The sequence below is a fragment of the Oncorhynchus mykiss genome, chromosome 26, assembly GCF_013265735.2.
Source record: "Oncorhynchus mykiss isolate Arlee chromosome 26, USDA_OmykA_1.1, whole genome shotgun sequence".
Classification (NCBI taxonomy): Eukaryota; Metazoa; Chordata; class Actinopteri; order Salmoniformes; family Salmonidae; genus Oncorhynchus; species Oncorhynchus mykiss.
The window spans coordinates 40,531,941-40,551,940 of record NC_048590.1 but is presented as its reverse complement, the minus strand read 5'-3'; the positions used below and the strand labels follow the sequence as shown (position 1 = coordinate 40,551,940).

General features: G+C 50.3%; 1 protein-coding gene across 3 annotated transcripts in view; it reads right to left on the bottom strand.

Annotated features, from left to right (window-relative positions):
• Positions 1-20,000, bottom strand: part of LOC110516722 (fibrillin-1-like) — a 155,283-nt gene that overhangs the window by 110,425 nt on the left and 24,858 nt on the right. For all 3 annotated transcript variants that reach the window (XM_036963534.1, XM_036963533.1, XM_036963535.1), the window contains exons 7-14: positions 19,830-20,000; positions 12,435-12,560; positions 6,980-7,105; positions 3,731-3,883; positions 3,358-3,621; positions 1,518-1,670; positions 670-789; positions 464-589 (exon numbers count right to left, since the gene is read on the bottom strand). The exon at positions 19,830-20,000 is cut by the window's right edge and continues 27 nt beyond it. In XM_036963534.1, the coding sequence (XP_036819429.1) occupies positions 464-589; positions 670-789; positions 1,518-1,670; positions 3,358-3,621; positions 3,731-3,883; positions 6,980-7,105; positions 12,435-12,560; positions 19,830-20,000 (1,239 nt within the window). The remainder of the gene's footprint in view (positions 1-463; positions 590-669; positions 790-1,517; positions 1,671-3,357; positions 3,622-3,730; positions 3,884-6,979; positions 7,106-12,434; positions 12,561-19,829) is intronic.

The following is a 20,000-nucleotide window of genomic DNA, read 5'->3' as shown; positions in this document are numbered from 1 at the left end:
ACAGAGATCAACAGAGATCAACAGAGATCAACAGAGACCAACAGAGATCAACAGAGATCAACAGAGACCAACAGAGATCAACAGAGACCAACAGAGACCAACAGAGACCAACAGAGAACAACAGAGATCAACAGAGATCAACAGAGACCAACAGAGATCAACAGAGACCAACATAGACCAACATAGACCAACAGACACCAACAGAGATCAACAGAGACCAACAGAGATCAACAGAGACCAACATAGACCAACATAGACCAACAGACACCAACAGAGATAAACAGAGACCAACAGAGATCAACTGAGATCAACAGAGATCAACAGAGACCAACAGAGATCAACAGAGACCAACAGAGACCAACAGAGATCAACAGAGACCAACAGAGACCAACAGAGATCAACAGAGACCAACAGAGACCAACAGAGATCAACAGAGATCAACAGAGGTGTGTTTGAGACAGACCTTGACAGTTCTTCCCGTCAGTAGAGATCTCAAAGCCGGCGTTGCAGACACAGTGGAAGCTCCCCTCAGTGTTCACACACCTTCCGTTGTTACAGATACGACCGTTTGCCACACACTCATCCAGGTCTGAAACACACACAGGACATGATATTCTCACCACTCTGTGTTTGTGTATGTGTGTGTGTGTACAGTTGTGTGTGTGTTACCTCTGCACTCGGTCCTGGTAGCAGTAGACTGGAAGCCAGCAGGACACTGGCAGAAGTAGGATCCAGCCGTGTTCACACACTCTCCGTTCACACACGGGTTCCGCGCACACTCATCATCATCTGGAGAGCAAGCACACTCGTAAGAACCAAACTCTGTCCATCTGTCCCTAACACCCTCCCTCTCCCTCTCTCTCTCTTTCTCTCTCTCTCTCCCTCTTCCCTCCTTCCCTCCCTCCCTCCTCCATCCCTCTCACCCTCCTGCCCTCTCCCTCCCTCTCTCCTCTCTCTTCCATCCCTCTCTCCCTCCTCCCCTCACCTTTCCTCTCTCCTCCCTCTCACCCTCCCCCTCCTCCCCTCACCCTCCTGCCCTCTCCCTCCCTCGTCCATCCCTCTCACCCTCCCCCTCCTGCCTTCTCCCTCCCTCATTCCTCCATCCCTCTCTCCCTCCTCCCCTCACCCTCCTGCCCTCTCCCTCCCCCATCCCTCCCTCCATCCTCCATCCCTCTCTCCCTCCTCCCCTCCCCATCCCTCCCTCCATCCTCCATCCCTCTCTCCCTCCTCCCCTCACCCTCCTGCCCTTTCCCTCCCCATCCCTCTCTCCCTCCTCCCCTCACCCTCCTGCCCTTTCCCTCCCCATCTCGCTCTCCCTCCTCCCCTCACCCTCCTGCCCTCTCCCTCCCCATCCCTCCCTCCATCCTCCATCCCTCTTTCCCTCCTCCCCTCACCCTCCTGCCCTCTCCCTCCCCCATCCCTCCCTCCATCCTCCATCCCTCTCTCCCTCCTCCCCTCACCCTCCTGCCCTTTCCCTCCCCATCCCTCTCTCCCTCCTCCATCGATCCATCCCTCACCGATACACTCTCCTCGTGAGTCTAGTCTGAAGCCCATGTTACAGTCACAGCGGTAGCTTCCAGGGGAGGGGACACAGCGGCCGTTCAGACACAGGTTCCTGAATACCGCACACATGTTAGTAATGCTGGTACTGATGTTCTGGGTCTGGATGACTGGAGGGGGAGATGTAGTGGAGAGAGGAGTAAAGGAGAGAGAGGGAGAGGATGAGGGAGAGGGATGTAGAGGAGAGAGGGGAAGGAGAGGGAGGGAGAGGATGAGGGAGAGGAATGTAGAGGGGAGAGGGGAAGGAGAGAGAAGGAGAGAGAGTGAGAGGGATATAGTGTGGAGAGGGGGAAAGGAGAGAGATGGAGAGGATGAGGGAGAGGGATGTAGAGGGGAGAGGGGAAGGAGAGAGAAGGAGAGAGAGTGAGAGGGATATAGTGGGGAGAGGGGGAAAGGAGAGAGATGGAGAGGATGAGGGAGAGGGATGTAGAGGGGAGAGGGGAAGGAGAGAGAAGGAGAGAGAGTGAGAGGGATATAGTGGGGAGAGGGGGAAAGGAGAGAGATGGAGAGGATGAGGGAGAGGGATGTAGAGGGGAGAGGGGAAAGGAGAGAGGAAGGAGAGAGAGTGAGAGGGATATAGTGGGGAGAGAGGGAAAGGAGAGAGGGAGAGGATGAGGGAGAGGGATGTAGAGGGGAGAGGGGAAGGAGAGAGAAGGAGAGAGAGGGAGAGGGATATAGTGGGGAGAGGGGGAAAGGAGAGAGGGAGAGGATGAGGGAGAGGGATGTAGAGGGGAGTGGGGGAAGGAGAGAGAGGGAGAGGATGAGGGAGAGGGATGTAGAGGGGAGAGGAGTAAAGGAGAGAGAGGGAGAGGATGAGGGAGAGGGATGTAGAGGGGAGAGGGGGAGGAGAGAGGGATGTAGAGGGGAGAGGGGAAGGAGAGAGAAGGAGAGGATGAGGGAGAGGGATATAGTGGGGAGAGGGGGAAAGGAGAGAGAGGGAGAGGATGAGGGAGAGGGATGTAGAGGGGAGAGGGGAAAGGAGAGAGAAGGAGAGAGAGTGAGAGGGATATAGTGGGGAGAGAGGGAGAGGAGAGAGGGAGAGGATGAGGGAGAGGGATGTAGATTGGAGAGGGGAAAGGAGAGAGAAGGAGAGAGAGGGAGAGGGATATTGTGGGCAGAGAGGGAAAGGAGAGAGAGGGAGAGGATGAGGGAGAGGGATGTAGAGGGGAGAGGGGAAAGGAGAGAGAGGGATAGGGATATAGTGGGGAGAGGGGGAAAGGAGAGAGAAGGAGAGGATGAGGGAGATGGATGTAGAGGGGAGAGGGGGAAAGGAGAGGAAGGGAGAGGATGAGTGAGAGGGATGCAGAGGGGAGAGGGGGAAAGGAGAGGGAGGGAGAGGGATGTAGTGGGGAGAGGGGGAGGAGAGAGGGATGTAGAGGGGAGAGGGGGAGGAGAGAGGGATGTAGAGGGGAGAGGGGAAGGAGAGAGAGGGAGAGGATGAGGGAGAGGGATGTAGTGGGGAGAGGGGGAAAGGAGAGAGAGGGAGAGGGATGTAGTGGGGAGAGGGGGAAGGAGAGGGAGGGAGAGGATGAGGGAGAGGGATGTAGTGGGGAGAGGGGGAAAGGAGAGAGGGAGAGGGAGAGAGAAAAGGGGGGTGAGAGACAGAAAGAGGGGTTACCACATTACCACATTCATAGTCATAAGAGACACTTCATTACACATGCACCTCTAGTAAGGATGTTGACCCACTACTGAAGGATTTCTTAACCATTAAGATTTTAATATGACTCTGATCTTAACATGTGAGGAGGCTTCAGGGGTGAGAGGTGAGGGGTAAGAGGTCAGGGTACTACTTACTGGGTCCAGGGTATTGACCTGGTCCAGGCGGAGGCTGGAAAGGGATTGGTGGTCCTGGGTAGGGTGGTCTTGGGTAGATACCTGGGACCTGGGGAACTCCTGGTCTTCCCCCTCCCCCGCCTGGGAGAGGCCCTCCTCCACCTGGGAGAGGCCCTCCTCCACCTGGGAGAGTCCCTCCCCCGCCTGGGAGAGGCCCTCCCCCGCCTGGGAGAGGCCCCCCCCCTGGACTGGTCTGCACCTGTGTGCACAGCTTCTGGTACTCATCTAGAGCAGAGAGAGAGACACATAGAAATATGACGAAATAGAGAAGAAACATCTACAGCTAAAGTGAAAATGATTGCTGATTGGACATGAGTACTGGGTCAGTACCTACCAGTCCCTGTCATGGGGCACAACTCAGGACTGGACCCGTCTGACCAGCAGCGCCCACTGTCACAGCAGCACTGTATCTTGGTCAGGAGCTGGGAGTTCTGGTTGGCACAACGCCCGTTCAGCAGGCTGGCATAGCAGTACCCACCCCGGGCATCTGGAGAGAGACAAAACCAGACAACACGTGTTTATGCCAAACACATCCTAGAAATACCCACCATGGATATCTAGAGAGAGAACAGGCTATTGGGATTCTGAGTTAAGTGGGGTGAGGGGAAGGGAGTGAGGAAAGAGGAGAGAGGATGGGAGAGAAGGGGGAGAGAGGAAGAGAGACAGAGGAAGATGAGGGGAAGGAGAGGGAGGGAGAGAGAGAGGAGGGGATAAAGGAGGGAAGAGGACAAACATCTCAACACAGGGCCAGAGCTTGTTGATGTTCATATTAATGTATAGTATTGGTGGGAAGCAGATAGATATGTCTGGTCCAGCTCTCTCTGTGGAGCGGAAGGCTCATAGCGAACATTCCTTCCTCACAAACATCCTCTCCTGGGGGACTGTGTGTGTGTGTGTGTGTGTGTGTGTGTGTGTGTGTGTGTGTGTGTGTGTGTGTGTGTGTGTGTGTCAATTTGACCACTCTGACCCAAATTCCTGCCGGATCCTTTGTGAGTCGGACTGAACCGATATGGTCCTGATTTACTGCTCTCTCTGGACATATTTGGAGGGGAGTTCCTGGTGTGTGTGTGTGTGTGTGTGTGTGTTGGCGAGGATGTGTGTGCATGTTCCTAACACGCACGGTCATCAACCCCCTGGCCAGTGGACCATTGCTGTTTCTCATTGGCACACACAAACGCACAAGCATACACACACACACAGACACACACACGCAAAACTGAATGCTTCCTCCACACTGTGTGACTACGCAGAGGCACCTGAGACAGAAAGTGTGTGTACAAACCAGTCTGACGTGATGTCTCCTTCAGACAAGAGAATATCATATATCCCTATCCCTGTCTGTCTCTCCATGGTCCTGTCTAGTCAGGATACATCCAGTATATCAGTATCCCTGTGTGTCTCTCCATGGTCCTGTCTAGTCAGGATACATTCAGTATATCAGTATCCCTGTCTGTCTCTCCATGGTCCTGTTTAGTCAGGATACATCCAGTATATCAGTATCCCTGTGTGTCTCTCCATGGTCCTGTCTAGTCAGGATACATCCAGTATATCAGTATCCCTGTGTGTCTCTCCATGGTCCTGTCTAGTCAGGATACATTCAGTATATCAGTATCCCTGTCTGTCTCTCCATGGTCCTGTCTAGTCAGTATACATCCAGTATATCCCTATCCCTGACTGTCTCTCCATGGTCCTGTCTAGTCAGGATACATCCAGTATATCAGTATCCCTGTCTGTCTCTCCATGGTCCTGTTTAGTCAGGATACATCCAGTATATCCCTATCCCTGTCTGTCTCTCCATGGTCCTGTCTAGTCAGGATACATCCAGTATATCACTATCCTAGTCTCCCTGTCTGACTCCCTGTCTGTCTCCCTGTCTGTCTCCCTGTTTCTCTCTTTCTCCAGCCCCCTTGTCTACCCATGCTGGGTTTATTATTGTCAATAGATCAGCTGTGCTGAGAAGCAGAATGATGTGCTAGCAGAGGTAGAAGAAAGCAGAGGTGGAAAACAGACAAATGGCAACAGAAGAAGTGTCTGTCTGGTCTCCATACTAACAGACCTGTCTGTCTGCATGGTCTCTCATGGTGTGCAGAGTTGTGTTTAAGGCATTAGCCAGAGACAGAAAGAGAGAGAGAGAGAGAGAGAGAGAGAGAGGGAGAGAGAGAGAGACAGGGAGAGGGTGAGAGAGACTGAAAGAGAGAGAGACAGAGAGAGAAAGCTCTTTCACAGCTCCTATAATGAAGCAGCAGGAAGAAGGAGGTATGCAGGTATGCACAGTGAGCACAGTGTGACATTACACCCCCCATCTCCTCTACTCTGTTCTCCTTCACTCTGCATTCAGAGAAAATAGCTCATTGTAGTGGAATTAGAGTGAAGCGACTACTGACCTAAATACTAACGGCTGGAAGTCTGGACAACGTTCAACTCCCCTCTCTCTTCCCTCTGCTCTCTGCCTCAGCCAGTGAGGAAGGACGGGGGAAGAGAGAGGGGGTAGAGAGAAAGATACACAGAGAGGGAGAGAGAGGAGAGCAAGAGAGAGAGAGAGTTGAGCCGTGGCCAGCCTAGCAGACTGTAGTGCTAAAGGCTCCTCATTACCAGACTTATTGACTTACAGGGACCAGACTCTCTCTCTCTCTGTCTCTCCCTCTCTGACATTCTCTCTCTGGCTGGCTAAAGAACAGCTGGTAGAGTTCCAGGTAGAGAGCAGAGTAAACAACAGCTGGTAGAGTTCCAGGTAGAGAGCAGAGTAAACAACAGCTGGTAGAGTTCCAGGTAGAGAGCAGAGTAAAGAACAGCTGGTAGAGTTCCAGGTAGAGAGCAGAGTAAACAACATCTGGTAGAGTTCCAGGTAGAGAGCAGAGTAAACAATAGCTGGTAGAGTTCCAGGTAGAGAGCAGAGTAAATAACAGCTGGTAGAGTTCCAGGTAGAGAGCAGAGTAAATAACAGCTGGTAGAGTTTCAGGTAGAGAGCAGAGTAAACAACAGCTGGTAGAGTTCCAGGTAGAGAGCAGAGTAAATAACAGCTGGTAGAGTTCCAGGTAGAGAGCAGAGTAAACAACAGCTGGTAGAGTTCCAGGTAGAGAGCAGAGTAAACAACAGCTGGTAGAGTTCCAGGTAGAGAGCAGAGTAAACAACAGCTGGTAGAGTTCCAGGTAGAGAGCAGAGTAAATAACAGCTGGTAGAGTTCCAGGTAGAGAGCAGAGTAAACAACAGCTGGTAGAGTTCCAGGTAGAGAGCAGAGTAAAGAACAGCTGGTAGAGTTCCAGGTAGAGAGCAGAGTAAACAACAGCTGGTAGAGTTCCAGGTAGAGAGCAGAGTAAATAACAGCTGGTAGAGTTCCAGGTAGAGGGCAGAGTAAACAACAGCTGGTAGAGTTCCAGGTAGAGAGCAGAGTAAAGAACAGCTGGTAGAGTTCCAGGTAGAGAGCAGAGTAAACAACAGCTGGTAGAGTTCCAGGTAGAGAGCAGAGTAAACAACCGCTGGTAGAGTTCCAGGTAGAGAGCAGAGTAAACAACAGCTGGTAGAGTTCCAGGTAGAGAGCAGAGTAAAACCAGGCTGCTGGTACAGTATGGAGGAGGAGGCTTACCTATACACCTGGAGCCATCCACTGGAGTGTAGTAGCCCTGAGAACACCTGCAGAAGTAACTGCCCACCGTGTTGGAACACTCTCCTCCACTACACAGACCTGGGATGCTAGAACACTCATCTAGATCTGGAGAGAGGAGAGGAGAGGAGAGGAGAGGAGAGGAGAGGAGAGGAGAGGAGAGGAGAGGAGAGGAGAGGAGAGGAGAGGAGGGGAGAGGAGAGGAGAGGAGAGGAGAGGAGAGGAGAGGAGAGGAGAGGAGAGGAGAGGAGAGGAGAGGAGAGGAGAGGCATAAATCGTTATTATTACCAAATTGCAATGTGTTTCACAGCATGTAGACATACAGACAACAACTGTGGTGATAATCAACTGTGACAAGACTAAAGTGGACTGGACTGCAGCGTTTAAGAGCGCGGCTTCAACACGTTAGCCATGACAATGTGAAGAACTGTGTCACAGGATATTGGAGTGTTTATTGTAGTGTATATTGGAGTGTTTGTCAGACAGCTAACCACTGACTGTATTTCACATCCATGGCAGTTCAGAAATATATCTGAAACGGTTTTGACACAGGCCAGTTTTCCTGCCATTATTTCTGGGCATAAAACCGTGCATACTTTTACCCTGCAAATTAGCACTACAAACCCTGCAGAACACTGAAAAGCAACCCTGCTCTGGCTGCTGGTCTGAATCAGTCCTGTTACAACTTGTCTGTCTTCTTTGTTAATGGGCCAATATTATTCACAGTTTTAATATCTGCTAGAATAAGGCTTTATTCATGTAAGTCTCAAGGAAACACTCAGAGCAGGTTTTTATTCTGAAGAGTCTGGTTCTTTAACAGGACAGTCATAATATAACCTCCGTCTTCTGGTGTTCCACAGAGGGACGGCCATGCTCTCACACCTGGGTTCAAATAGTACTGAAACAGAGGGACGGCCATGCTCTCACACCTGGGTTCAAATAGTACTGAAACAGAGGGACGGCCATGCTCTCACACCTGGGTTCAAATAGTACTGAAACAGAGGGATGGCCATGCTCTCACACCTGGGTTCAAATAGTACTGAAACAGAGGGACGGCCATGCTCTCACACCTGGGTTCAAATAGTACTGAAACAGAGGGACGGCCATGCTCTCACACCTGGGTTCAAATAGTACTGAAACAGAGGGACGGCCATGCTCTCACACCTGGGTTCAAATAGTACTGAAACAGAGGGACGGCCATGCTCTCAGACCTGGGTACTGAAAATAATTTCAAAAGCTGTATCTGTGCTTGATTGAGCCTTTAGCAACGGAGCAAATAGGAAAGTCACAACCCCCACCCACCTGGAACTCCAGACAAGGCTAAAACAAACGCTCAACAAACGCTCAACAAATGCTCAACAAACGCTCAACAAACGCTAAATGATTTCAAATCAAATGTATTTATAAAGCCCTTCTTACATCAGCTGATGTCACAAAGTGCTGTACAGAAACCCAGCCTAAAACCCCAAACAGCAAGCAATGCAGGTGTAGAAGCACGGTGGCTAGGAAAAACTCCCTAGAAAGGCCAGAACCTAGAGAGGAACCAGGCTATGAGGGGCTATGAGGGGTGGCCAGTCCTCTTCTGGCTGTGCTGGGTGGAGATTATAACAGAACATGGCCAAGATGTTCAAATGTTCCTAGATGACCAGCAGGGTCAAATAATAATAATCACAGTGGTTGTCGAGGGTACAACAGGTCAGCACCTCAGGAGTAAATGTATTTGAGCCCAGGTCTGATTTCTGTACCACTCTGCTAGGCCGACCATAGATGAATGTGTCTGCATTCTGTACCACTCTGCTAGGACGACCATAGATGAATGTGTCTGCATTCTGTACCACTCTGCTAGGACGACCATAGATGAATGTGTCTGCATTCTGTACCACTCTGCTAGGCCGACCATAGATGAATGTGTCTGCATTCTGTACCACTCTGCTAGGCCGACCATAGATGAATGTGTCTGCATTCTGTACCACTCTGCTAGGCCGACCATAGATGAATGTGTCTGCATTCTGTACCACTCTGCTAGGACGACCATAGATGAATGTGTCTGCATTCTGTACCACTCTGCTAGGACGACCATAGATGAATGTGTCTGCATTCTGTACCACTCTGCTAGGGCGACCATAGATGAATGTGTCTGCATTCTGTACCACTCTGCTAGGACGACCATAGATTAATGTGTCTGCATTCTGTACCACTCTGCTAGGACGACCATAGATGAATGTGTCTGCATTCTGTACCACTCTGCTAGGCCGACCATAGATGAATGTGTCTGCATTCTGTACCACTCTGCTAGGCCGACCATAGATGAATGTGTCTGCATTCTCTACCACTCTGCTAGGCCGACCATAGATGAATGTGTCTGCATTCTGTACCACTCTGCTAGGCCGACCATAGATGAATGTGTCTGCATTCTGTACCACTCTGCTAGGCCGACCATAGATGAATGTGTCTGCATTCTGTACCACTCTGCTAGGACGACCATAGATGAATGTGTCTGCATTCTGTACCACTCTGCTAGGCCGACCATAGATGAATGTGTCTGCATTCTGTACCACTCTGCTAGGACGACCATAGATGAATGTGTCTGCATTCTGTACCACTCTGCTAGGCCGACCATAGATGAATGTGTCTGCATTCTGTACCACTCTGCTAGGCCGACCATAGATGAATGTGTCTGCATTCTGTACCACTCTGCTAGGCCGACCATAGATGAATGTGTCTGCATTCTGTACCACTCTGCTAGGGCGACCATAGATGAATGTGTCTGCATTCTGTACCACTCTGCTAGGACGACCATAGATGAATGTGTCTGCATTCTGTACCACTCTGCTAGGACGACCATAGATGAATGTGTCTGCATTCTGTACCACTCTGCTAGGCCGACCATAGATGAATGTGTCTGCATTCTGTACCACTCTGCTAGGCCGACCATAGATGAATGTGTCTGCATTCTGTACCACTCTGCTAGGACGACCATAGATGAATGTGTCTGCATTCTGTACCACTCTGCTAGGACGACCATAGATGAATGTGTCTGCATTCTGTACCACTCTGCTAGGCCGACCATAGATGAATGTGTCTGCATTCTGTACCACTCTGCTAGGACGACCATAGATGAATGTGTCTGCATTCTGTACCACTATGCTAGGACGACCATAGATGAATGTGTCTGCATTCTGTACCACTCTGCTAGGCCGACCATAGATGAATGTGTCTGCATTCTGTACCACTCTGCTAGGACGACCATAGATGAATGTGTCTGCATTCTGTACCACTCTGCTAGGACGACCATAGATGAATGTGTCTGCATTCTGTACCACTCTGCTAGGACGACCATAGATGAATGTGTCTGCATTCTGTACCACTCTGCTAGGACGACCATAGATGAATGTGTCTGCATTCTGTACCACTCTGCTAGGCCGACCATAGATGAATGTGTCTGCATTCTGTACCACTCTGCTAGGCCGACCATAGATGAATGTGTCTGCATTCTGTACCACTCTGCTAGGACGACCATAGATGAATGTGTCTGCATTCTGTACCACTCTGCTAGGACGACCATAGATGAATGTGTCTGCATTCTGTACCACTCTGCTAGGCCGACCATAGATGAATGTGTCTGCATTCTGTACCACTCTGCTAGGACGACCATAGATGAATGTGTCTGCATTCTGTACCACTCTGCTAGGACGACCATAGATGAATGTGTCTGCATTCTGTACCACTATGCTAGGACGACCATAGATGAATGTGTCTGCATTCTGTACCACTCTGCTAGGACGACCATAGATGAATGTGTCTGCATTCTGTACCACTCTGCTAGGACGACCATAGATGAATGTGTCTGCATTCTGTACCACTCTGCTAGGCCGACCATAGATGAATGTGTCTGCATTCTGTACCACTATGCTAGGACGACCATAGATGAATGTGTCTGCATTCTGTACCACTATGCTAGGCCGACCATAGATGAATGTGTCTGCATTCTGTACCACTCTGCTAGGCCGACCATAGATGAATGTGTCTGCATTCTGTACCACTCTGCTAGGCCGACCATAGATGAATGTGTCTGCATTCTGTACCACTCTGCTAGGCCGACCATAGATGAATGTGTCTGCATTCTGTACCACTCTGCTAGGCCGACCATAGATGAATGTGTCTGCATTCTGTACCACTCTGCTAGGCCGACCATAGATGAATGTGTCTGCATTCTGTACCACTCTGCTAGGACGACCATAGATGAATGTGTCTGCATTCTGTACCACTCTGCTAGGCCGACCATAGATGAATGTGTCTGCATTCTGTACCACTCTGCTAGGGCGACCATAGATGAATGTGTCTGCATTCTGTACCACTCTGCTAGGCCGACCATAGATGAATGTGTCTGCATTCTGTACCACTCTGCTAGGCCGACCATAGATGAATGTGTCTGCATTCTGTACCACTCTGCTAGGCCGACCATAGATGAATGTGTCTGCATTCTGTACCACTCTGCTAGGACGACCATAGATGAATGTGTCTGCATTCTGTACCACTCTGCTAGGCCGACCATAGATGAATGTGTCTGCATTCTGTACCACTCTGCTAGGACGACCATAGATGAATGTGTCTGCATTCTGTACCACTCTGCTAGGCCGACCATAGATGAATGTGTCTGCATTCTGTACCACTCTGCTAGGACGACCATAGATGAATGTGTCTGCATTCTGTACCACTCTGCTAGGACGACCATAGATGAATGTGTCTCTATTCAGCCCTCACCAAGGTTAGGTCCTCACACTGACATGAAGAGAGTTAGATCTGTAGTTCAATCTGCTCCTTTAAATGTACATTAAACCAGATGAAGTCTGCTCTGATTCAATTCAATCAAATGAAATGAAGTGGCTTAGAGAAAGTAGAGAGCAGGTTTGATTTAATGAGGGATAATGTCAGAGTAGTGTATGGAGGTAGTGATGTAGGGGATGTGTGTGGTCTGTTTCCCTACACTGATCATTATAACATCCTGACTGACGCTGCAACAACCACAACTCATCCCAAATGCCTTTCAACTCTGGCTTTTACCGGATACAATTAGGGAATGTCAAACTAACAAAGTTATTTGAAATCCCAGAGTCTGGGTGACAGGGAGAAATGAAAGAAGTACATTGTATCTAGTGGATGTGACACAGTAGCCCTGAGGACGTTCAGAGTGAACACTAACTGTATGCTGAATAAACATATTCCTTATACTGAGTAAAGTTGACTCCTTACACTGAATATTTGCTTCTGACAAAATATGACCTTTAAAGGACCTTTAAATGTTCTGATATACATGTAAGTATGAGTCTGAGTCTGACTTGTGTGTGTGTGTGTGTGTATGCGCGCGCATGTGTGTGTGTGCATGTGTGTGTGCTTGTGCATGTGTGTGTGTGTGCGTGCGTGTGTGTGGTCTTACCTTCACATTTCTGTGTGATCTCATTGAACTTGTGTCCAGCAGGACATTTACACTGGAAGGATCCCACAGTGTTGATACAGTTCCCACCCTGACACAGACCTGGGATGGCCTGGCACTCATCCACATCTACACACACAGAACACACTGTTAGCAACACAGTATACACACATATGTTTACTTTACTATCCTTGTGGAGACCAAACAATGTATTCCCAATCAAAACCCTATTTTTACTAACCCTAACACTTAACCTAACCCTAACCCCAAACTCTAACCCTAAACCTAACCCCTAACCCTATCCCTAATTCTAACCCTAACCCCTAACCCTAACCCCAAACTCTAACCCTAAACCTAACCCCTAACCCTATCCCTAATTCTAACCCTAACCCCTAACTCTAACCCCAAACTCTAACCCTAAACCTAACCCCTAACTCTATCCCTAATTCTAACCCTAACCCCTAACCCTAACCCCAAACTCTAACCCTAAACCTAACCCCTAACCCTATCCCTAATTCTAACCCCTAACCCTAACCCTAAACTCTAACCCTAAACCTAACCCCTAACCCTATCCCTAGTTCTTACCCTTACCCTAATCCCTAACCCTAACCCCAAACTCTAACCCTAATCCCTAACCCCTAACCCCTAACCCTTAACCCTATCCCTAATTCTAACCCTAACCCCTAACCCTAACCCTAACCCTTACCCCTAACCCTTACCCTTACCCCTAACCCTAACCCTATCCCTAATTCTTACCCTAACCCTAAACCTAATCCCTAACCCTAACCCCAAACTCTAACCCTGAACCTAACCCCTAACCCTATCCCTAATTCTAACCCTAAACCAAACCCCTAACCCTATGCCTAACCCTAACCCTTACCCCTAACCCTAATTCTAACCCTAACCATAAATCTAACCCTAACCCTTACCCCTAACCCTATCCCTAATTTTAACCCTAACCCTAACCCTAACCCTAACCCTAACCCTAGGACTTCTGGTCCCCATAAGGTTAGTAAAACCAAAAACAAACACACACGCTCACACATCCCCACATACTCACCCACCCACATACACCCACACTCATACTGTACACCCACACACCCACACTCATACACCCGCCCACATACACCCACACTCATACACCCACCCACATACACCCACACTCATACAAATGAACAGAATACACAGTCCGTCCCAGTGAGTGAGAGAAGGGTGGAGATCGTCCCAGTGCATGAGAGCAGGGTGGAGATCGTCCCAGTGAGTGAGAGCAGGGTGGAGATCATCCCAGTGAGTGAGAGCAGGGTGGAGATCGTCCCAGTGAGTGAGAGCAGGGTGGAGATCGTCCCAGTGCATTAGAGTAGGGTGGAGATTGTCCCAGTGCGTGAGAGCAGGGTGGAGATCGTCCCAGTGCATGAGAGCAGGGTGGAGATCGTCCCAGTGAGTGAGAGAAGGGTGGAGATCGTCCCAGTGAGTGAGAGCAGGGTGGAGATCGTCCCAGTGCATGAGAGCAGGGTGGAGATCGTCTCAGTGAGTGAGAGCAGGGTGGAGATCGTCCCAGTGCATGAGAGCAGGGTGGAGATCGTCTCAGTGAGTGAGAGCAGGTTGGAGATCGTCCCAGTGCATGAGAGCAGGGTGGAGATCGTCCCAGTGAGTGAGAGCAGGGTGGAGATCGTCCCAGTGCATGAGAGCAGGGTGGAGATCGTCTCAGTGAGTGAGAGCAGGGTGGAGATCGTCTCAGTGAGTGAGAGCAAGGTGGAGATCGTCCCAGTGCATGAGAGCAGGGTGGAGATCGTCTCAGTGAGTGAGAGCAGGGTGGAGATCGTCCCAGTGCGTTAGAGTAGGGTGGAGATAGTCCCAGTGCGTTAGAGCAGGGTGGAGATAGTCCCAGTGCGTTAGAGCAGGGTGGAGATCGTCCCAGTGAGTGAGAGCAGGGTGGAGATCGTCCCAGTGAGTGAGAGTAGGGTGGAGATCGATCGTCCCAGTGCGTTAGAGCAGGGTGGAGATCGTCCCAGTGCGTTAGAGCAGGGTGGAGATCGTCCCAGTACGTGAGATCTTCTTGTTTAGAGTTCTCTTGGGGTTGTGTATGTCTGAGCTCACACACTCACTCTTCCAAACACTTACCATCCCAACCTTGCTCTGTATGCATATGCACACACACACACACACACACACACACACACACACACACACACACACACACACACACACACACACACAGGGAGTAGTAAATCAGAGTACAGCCTCTGCTATGCTACGTCCCTCAGCCAGACGAGGAGAGAGAGAAGAGAGGGTAGAATAGAGAAAAAGAGACCCTGTCCTTAGGTCTCAGCTTCTATCCTCAGCCTCAGGCCCTCAGCCCCTGTCCTCAGGCCCTCAGCCCCTGTCCTCAGGCCTCAGCCCCTGTCCTCAGGCCTCAGCCCCTGTCCTCAGGCCTCAGCCCCTGTTCTCAGGCCTCAGCCCCTGTCCTCAGGCCTCAGCTCCTGTCCTCAGGCCTCAGCTCCTGTCCTCAGGCCTCAGCCTTGATAACAGTCATCTATAGTCTCTTCACTCAGTCCAGCTTGATAACAGTCATCTATAATCTCTTCACTCTGTCCAGCTTGATCAGGCCTCAGCCTCTGTCCTCAGGCCTCAGCCCCTGTCCTCAGGCCTCAGCCCCTGTCCTCAGGTCTCAGCTCCTGTCCTCAGGCCTCAGCCTTGATAACAGTCATCTATAGTCTCTTCACTCTGTCCAGCTTGATAACAGTCATCTATAGTATCTTCACTCTGTCCAGCTTGATCAGGCCTCAGCCTATGTCCTCAGGCCTCAGCCCCTGTCCTCAGGTCTCAGCTCCTGTCCTCAGGCCTCAGCCTTGATAACAGTCATCTATAGTCTCCTCACTCTGTCCAGCTTGATAACAGCCACCTATAGTCTCTTCACTGGACCATCAGGCCTGGACCATAATGTTGTTGGGTCAGGGCTGGACCATAATGTTGTTGGGTCAGGGCTGGACCATAATGTTGTTGGGTCTAGGTCAGGGCTGGACCATAATGTTGTTGGGTCTGGGTCAGGGCTGGACCATAATGTTGTTGGTCAGGGCTGGACCATAATGTTGTTGGGTCAGGGTCAGGGCTGGACCATAATGTTGTTGGGTCAGGGCTGGACCATAATGTTGTTGGGTCAGGGCTGGACCATAATGTTGTTGGGTCAGGGCTGGACCATAATGTTATTGGGTCTGGGTCAGGGCTTGACCATAATGTTGTTGGGTCAGCGCTGGACCATAATGGACCATAATGTTGTTGGGTCAGGGCTTGACCATAATGTTGTTGGGTCTGGGTCAGGACTGTACCATAATGTTGTTGGGTCAGGGCTGGACCATAATGTTGTTGGGTCAGGGCTTGACCATAATGTTGTTGGGTCAGGGCTGGACCATAATGTTGTTGGGTCTGGGTCAGGGCTTGACCATAATGTTGTTGGGTCAGCGCTGGACCATAATGGACCATAATGTTGTTGGGTCAGGGCTGGACCATAATGTTGTTGGGTATAGGTCGGGGCTTGACCATAATGTTGTTGGGTCGGGGCTGGACCATAATGTTGTTGGGTCAGAGCTTGACCATAATGTTGTTGGGTCAGAACTGGACCATAATGTTGTTGGGTCGGGGCTGGACCATAATGTTGTTGGGTCGGGGCTGGACCATAATGTTGTTGGGTCGGGGCTGGACCATAATGTTGTTGGGTCGGGGCTGGACCATAATGTTGTTGGGTCGGGGCTGGACCATAATGTTGTTGGGTCGGGGCTGGACCATAATGTTGTTGGGTCGGGGCTGGACCATAATGTTGTTGGGTCGGGGCTGGACCATAATGTTATTGGGTCAGGGCTGGACCATAATGGACCATAATGTTGTTGGGTCAGGGCTGGAGCATAATGTTATTGGGTCAGGGCTGGACCATAATGTTGTTGGGTCAGGGCTGGACCATAATGTTGTTGGGTCAGGGCTGGACCATAATGTTGTTGGGTCTGGGTCAGGGCTGGACCATAATGTTGTTCTGGGTCAGAACTGGACCATAAGGTTGTTGGGTCTGGGTCAGGGCTGGACCATAATGTTGTTGGGTCTGGGTCAGAACTGGACCATAATGTTGTTGGGTCAGGGCTGGACCATAATGTTGTAGGGTCTGGGTCAGAACTGGACCATAATGTTGTTGGGTCTGGGTCAGGGCTGGCCCATAATGTTGTTGGGTCTGGGTCAGGGCTGGACCATAATGTTGTTCTGGGTCAGAACTGGACCATAATGTTGTTGGGTCTGGGTCAGGGCTGGACCATAATGTTGTTGGGTCTGGGTCAGAACTGGACCATAATGTTGTTCTGGGTCAGGGCTGGACCATAATGTTGTTGGGTCTGGGTCAGAACTGGACCATAATGTTGTTCTGGGTCAGAACTGGACCATAATGTTGAACTGGGTTAGGGCTGGACCACAATGTTGTTGGGTCTGAGTCAGAACTGGACCATAATGTTGTTCTGGGTCAGGGCTGGACCATAATGTTGTTGGGTCTGGGTCAGAACTGGACCATAATGTTTTTCTGGGTCAGAACTGGACCATAATGTTGTTCTGGGTCAGGGCTGGACCATAATGTTGTTGGGTCTGGGTCAGAACTGGAACATAATGTTGTTCTGGGTCAGAACTGGACCATAATGTTGTTGGGTCTGGGTCAGGGCTGGACCATAATGTTGTTGGATCTGGGTCAGAACTGGACCATAATGTTGTTGGGTCTGGGTCAGAACTGGACCATAATGTTGTTGGGTCTGGGTCAGAACTGGACCATAATGTTGTTGGGTCTGGGTCAGAACTGGACCATAATGTTGTTCTGGGTTAGGGCTGGACCATAATGTTGTTGGGTCTGGGTCAGAACTGGACCATAATGTTGTTCTGGGTCAGAACTGGACCATAATGTTGTTCTGGGTTAGGGCTGGACCATAATGTTGTTGGGTCTGGGTCAGACCTGGACCATAATGTTGTTCTGGGTCAGAACTGGACCATAATGTTGTTCTGGGTCAGGGCTGGACCATAATGTTGTTGGGTCTGGGTCAGAACTGAACCATAATGTTGTTGGGTCTGGGTCAGAACTGGACCATAATGTTGTTCTGGGTCAGAACTGGACCATAATGTTGTTCTGGGTTAGGGCTGGACCATAATGTTGTTGGGTCTGGGTCAGACCTGGACCATAATGTTGTTCTGGGTCAGAACTGGACCATAATGTTGTTCTGGGTCAGAACTGGACCATAATGTTGTTGGGTCTGGGTCAGAACTGGACCATAATGTTGTTCTGGGTCAGAACTGGACCATAATGTTGTTCTGGGTCAGGGCTGGACCATAATGTTGTTGGGTCTGGGTTAGGGCTGGACCATAATGTTGTTGGGTCTGGGTCAGACCTGGACCATAATGTTGTTCTGGGTCAGAATTGGACCATAATGTTGTTCTGGGTCAGGGCTGGACCATAATGTTGTTGGGTCTGGGTCAGAACTGGACCATAATGTTGTTGGGTCTGGGTCAGAACTGGAACATAATGTTGTTCTGGGTCAGAACTGGACCATAATGTTGTTGGGTCTGGGTCAGGGCTGGACCATAATGTTGTTGGATCTGGGTCAGAACTGGACCATAATGTTGTTGGGTCTGGGTCAGAACTGGACCATAATGTTGTTGGGTCTGGGTCAGAACTGGACCATAATGTTGTTGGGTCTGGGTCAGAACTGGACCATAATGTTGTTCTGGGTTAGGGCTGGACCATAATGTTGTTGGGTCTGGGTCAGAACTGGACCATAATGTTGTTCTGGGTCAGAACTGGACCATAATGTTGTTCTGGGTTAGGGCTGGACCATAATGTTGTTGGGTCTGGGTCAGACCTGGACCATAATGTTGTTCTGGGTCAGAACTGGACCATAATGTTGTTCTGGGTCAGGGCTGGACCATAATGTTGTTGGGTCTGGGTCAGAACTGAACCATAATGTTGTTGGGTCTGGGTCAGACCTGGACCATAATGTTGTTCTGGGTCAGAACTGGACCATAATGTTGTTCTGGGTCAGAACTGGACCATAATGTTGTTCTGGGTTAGGGCTGGACCATAATGTTGTTGGGTCTGGGTCAGACCTGGACCATAATGTTGTTCTGGGTCAGAACTGGACCATAATGTTGTTCTGGGTCAGAACTGGACCATAATGTTGTTGGGTCTGGGTCAGAACTGGACCATAATGTTGTTCTGGGTCAGAACTGGACCATAATGTTGTTCTGGGTCAGGGCTGGACCATAATGTTGTTGGGTCTGGGTTAGGGCTGGACCATAATGTTGTTGGGTCTGGGTCAGACCTGGACCATAATGTTGTTCTGGGTCAGAATTGGACCATAATGTTGTTCTGGGTCAGGGCTGGACCATAATGTTGTTGGGTCTGGGTCAGAACTGGACCATAATGTTGTTGGGTCTGGGTCAGAACTGGACCATAATGTTGTTCTGGGTCAGAACTGGACCATAATGTTGTTCTGGGTCAGGGCTGGACCATAATGTTGTTGGGTCAGGGCTGGACCATAATGTTGTTGGGTCTGGGTCAGACCTGGACCATAATGTTGTTCTGGGTCAGAACTGGACCATAATGTTGTTCTGGGTCAGGCTTGGACCATAATGTTGTTGGGTCTGGGTCAGAACTGGACCATAATGTTGTTCTGGGTCAGAACTGGACCATAATGTTGTTGGTCTGGGTCAGGGCTGGACCATAATGTTGTTGGGTCTGGGTCAGAACTGGACCATAATGTTGTTGGTCTGGGTCGGGGCTGGACCATAATGTTGTTCTGGGTCAGAACTGGACCATAATGTTGTTGGTCTGGGTCGGGGCTGGACCATAATGTTGTTCTGGGTCAGAACTGGACCATAATGTTGTTCTGGGTTAGGGCTGGACCATAATGTTGTTCTGGGTTAGGGCTGGACCATAATGTTGTTGGGTCTGGGTCAGACCTGGACCATAATGTTGTTCTGGGTCAGAACTGGACCATAATGTTGTTGGGTCTGGGTCAGAACTGGACCATAATGTTGTTCTGGGTCAGGGCTGGACCATAATGTTGCTCTGGGTCAGAACTGGACCGTAATGTTGTTGGGTCTGGGTCGGGGCTGTACCATTGCTGTGTTACCGGAAATGAGCTGCTCTCCCACGTGGTGCTGCCACTGACCCGTGTTCCTTTCTCTGACAGCCCCGCCGCGGTGGCTGTCTGCTGGCATTCTTTACCCAGGAGGTACCCTGACACCCAGCCCTCATTTAACCCAATTAACCTAATCCTCTGGATGGGTAAGGGGGGGGGTTACTCTGGGTTAAGATGGAGAAAGAGGGAGAGACGAACACACAGACACACACCTACACTGAACGCAGGTGTGTTACTGTACCTTGACAAGCTCCAGTACGGTGGTTGGGTATAAATCCTCTCCTGCAGGGGTGAGGCTGGGCGGGGCACATCTCACAGGGGTGTCCCCATGCCCTCCCCACGGTGGCACAGCACAGCGTCTTGGTACACACGATGCCCGTCAGCTGGCCCTGGCACATCTGGTTACTCACAG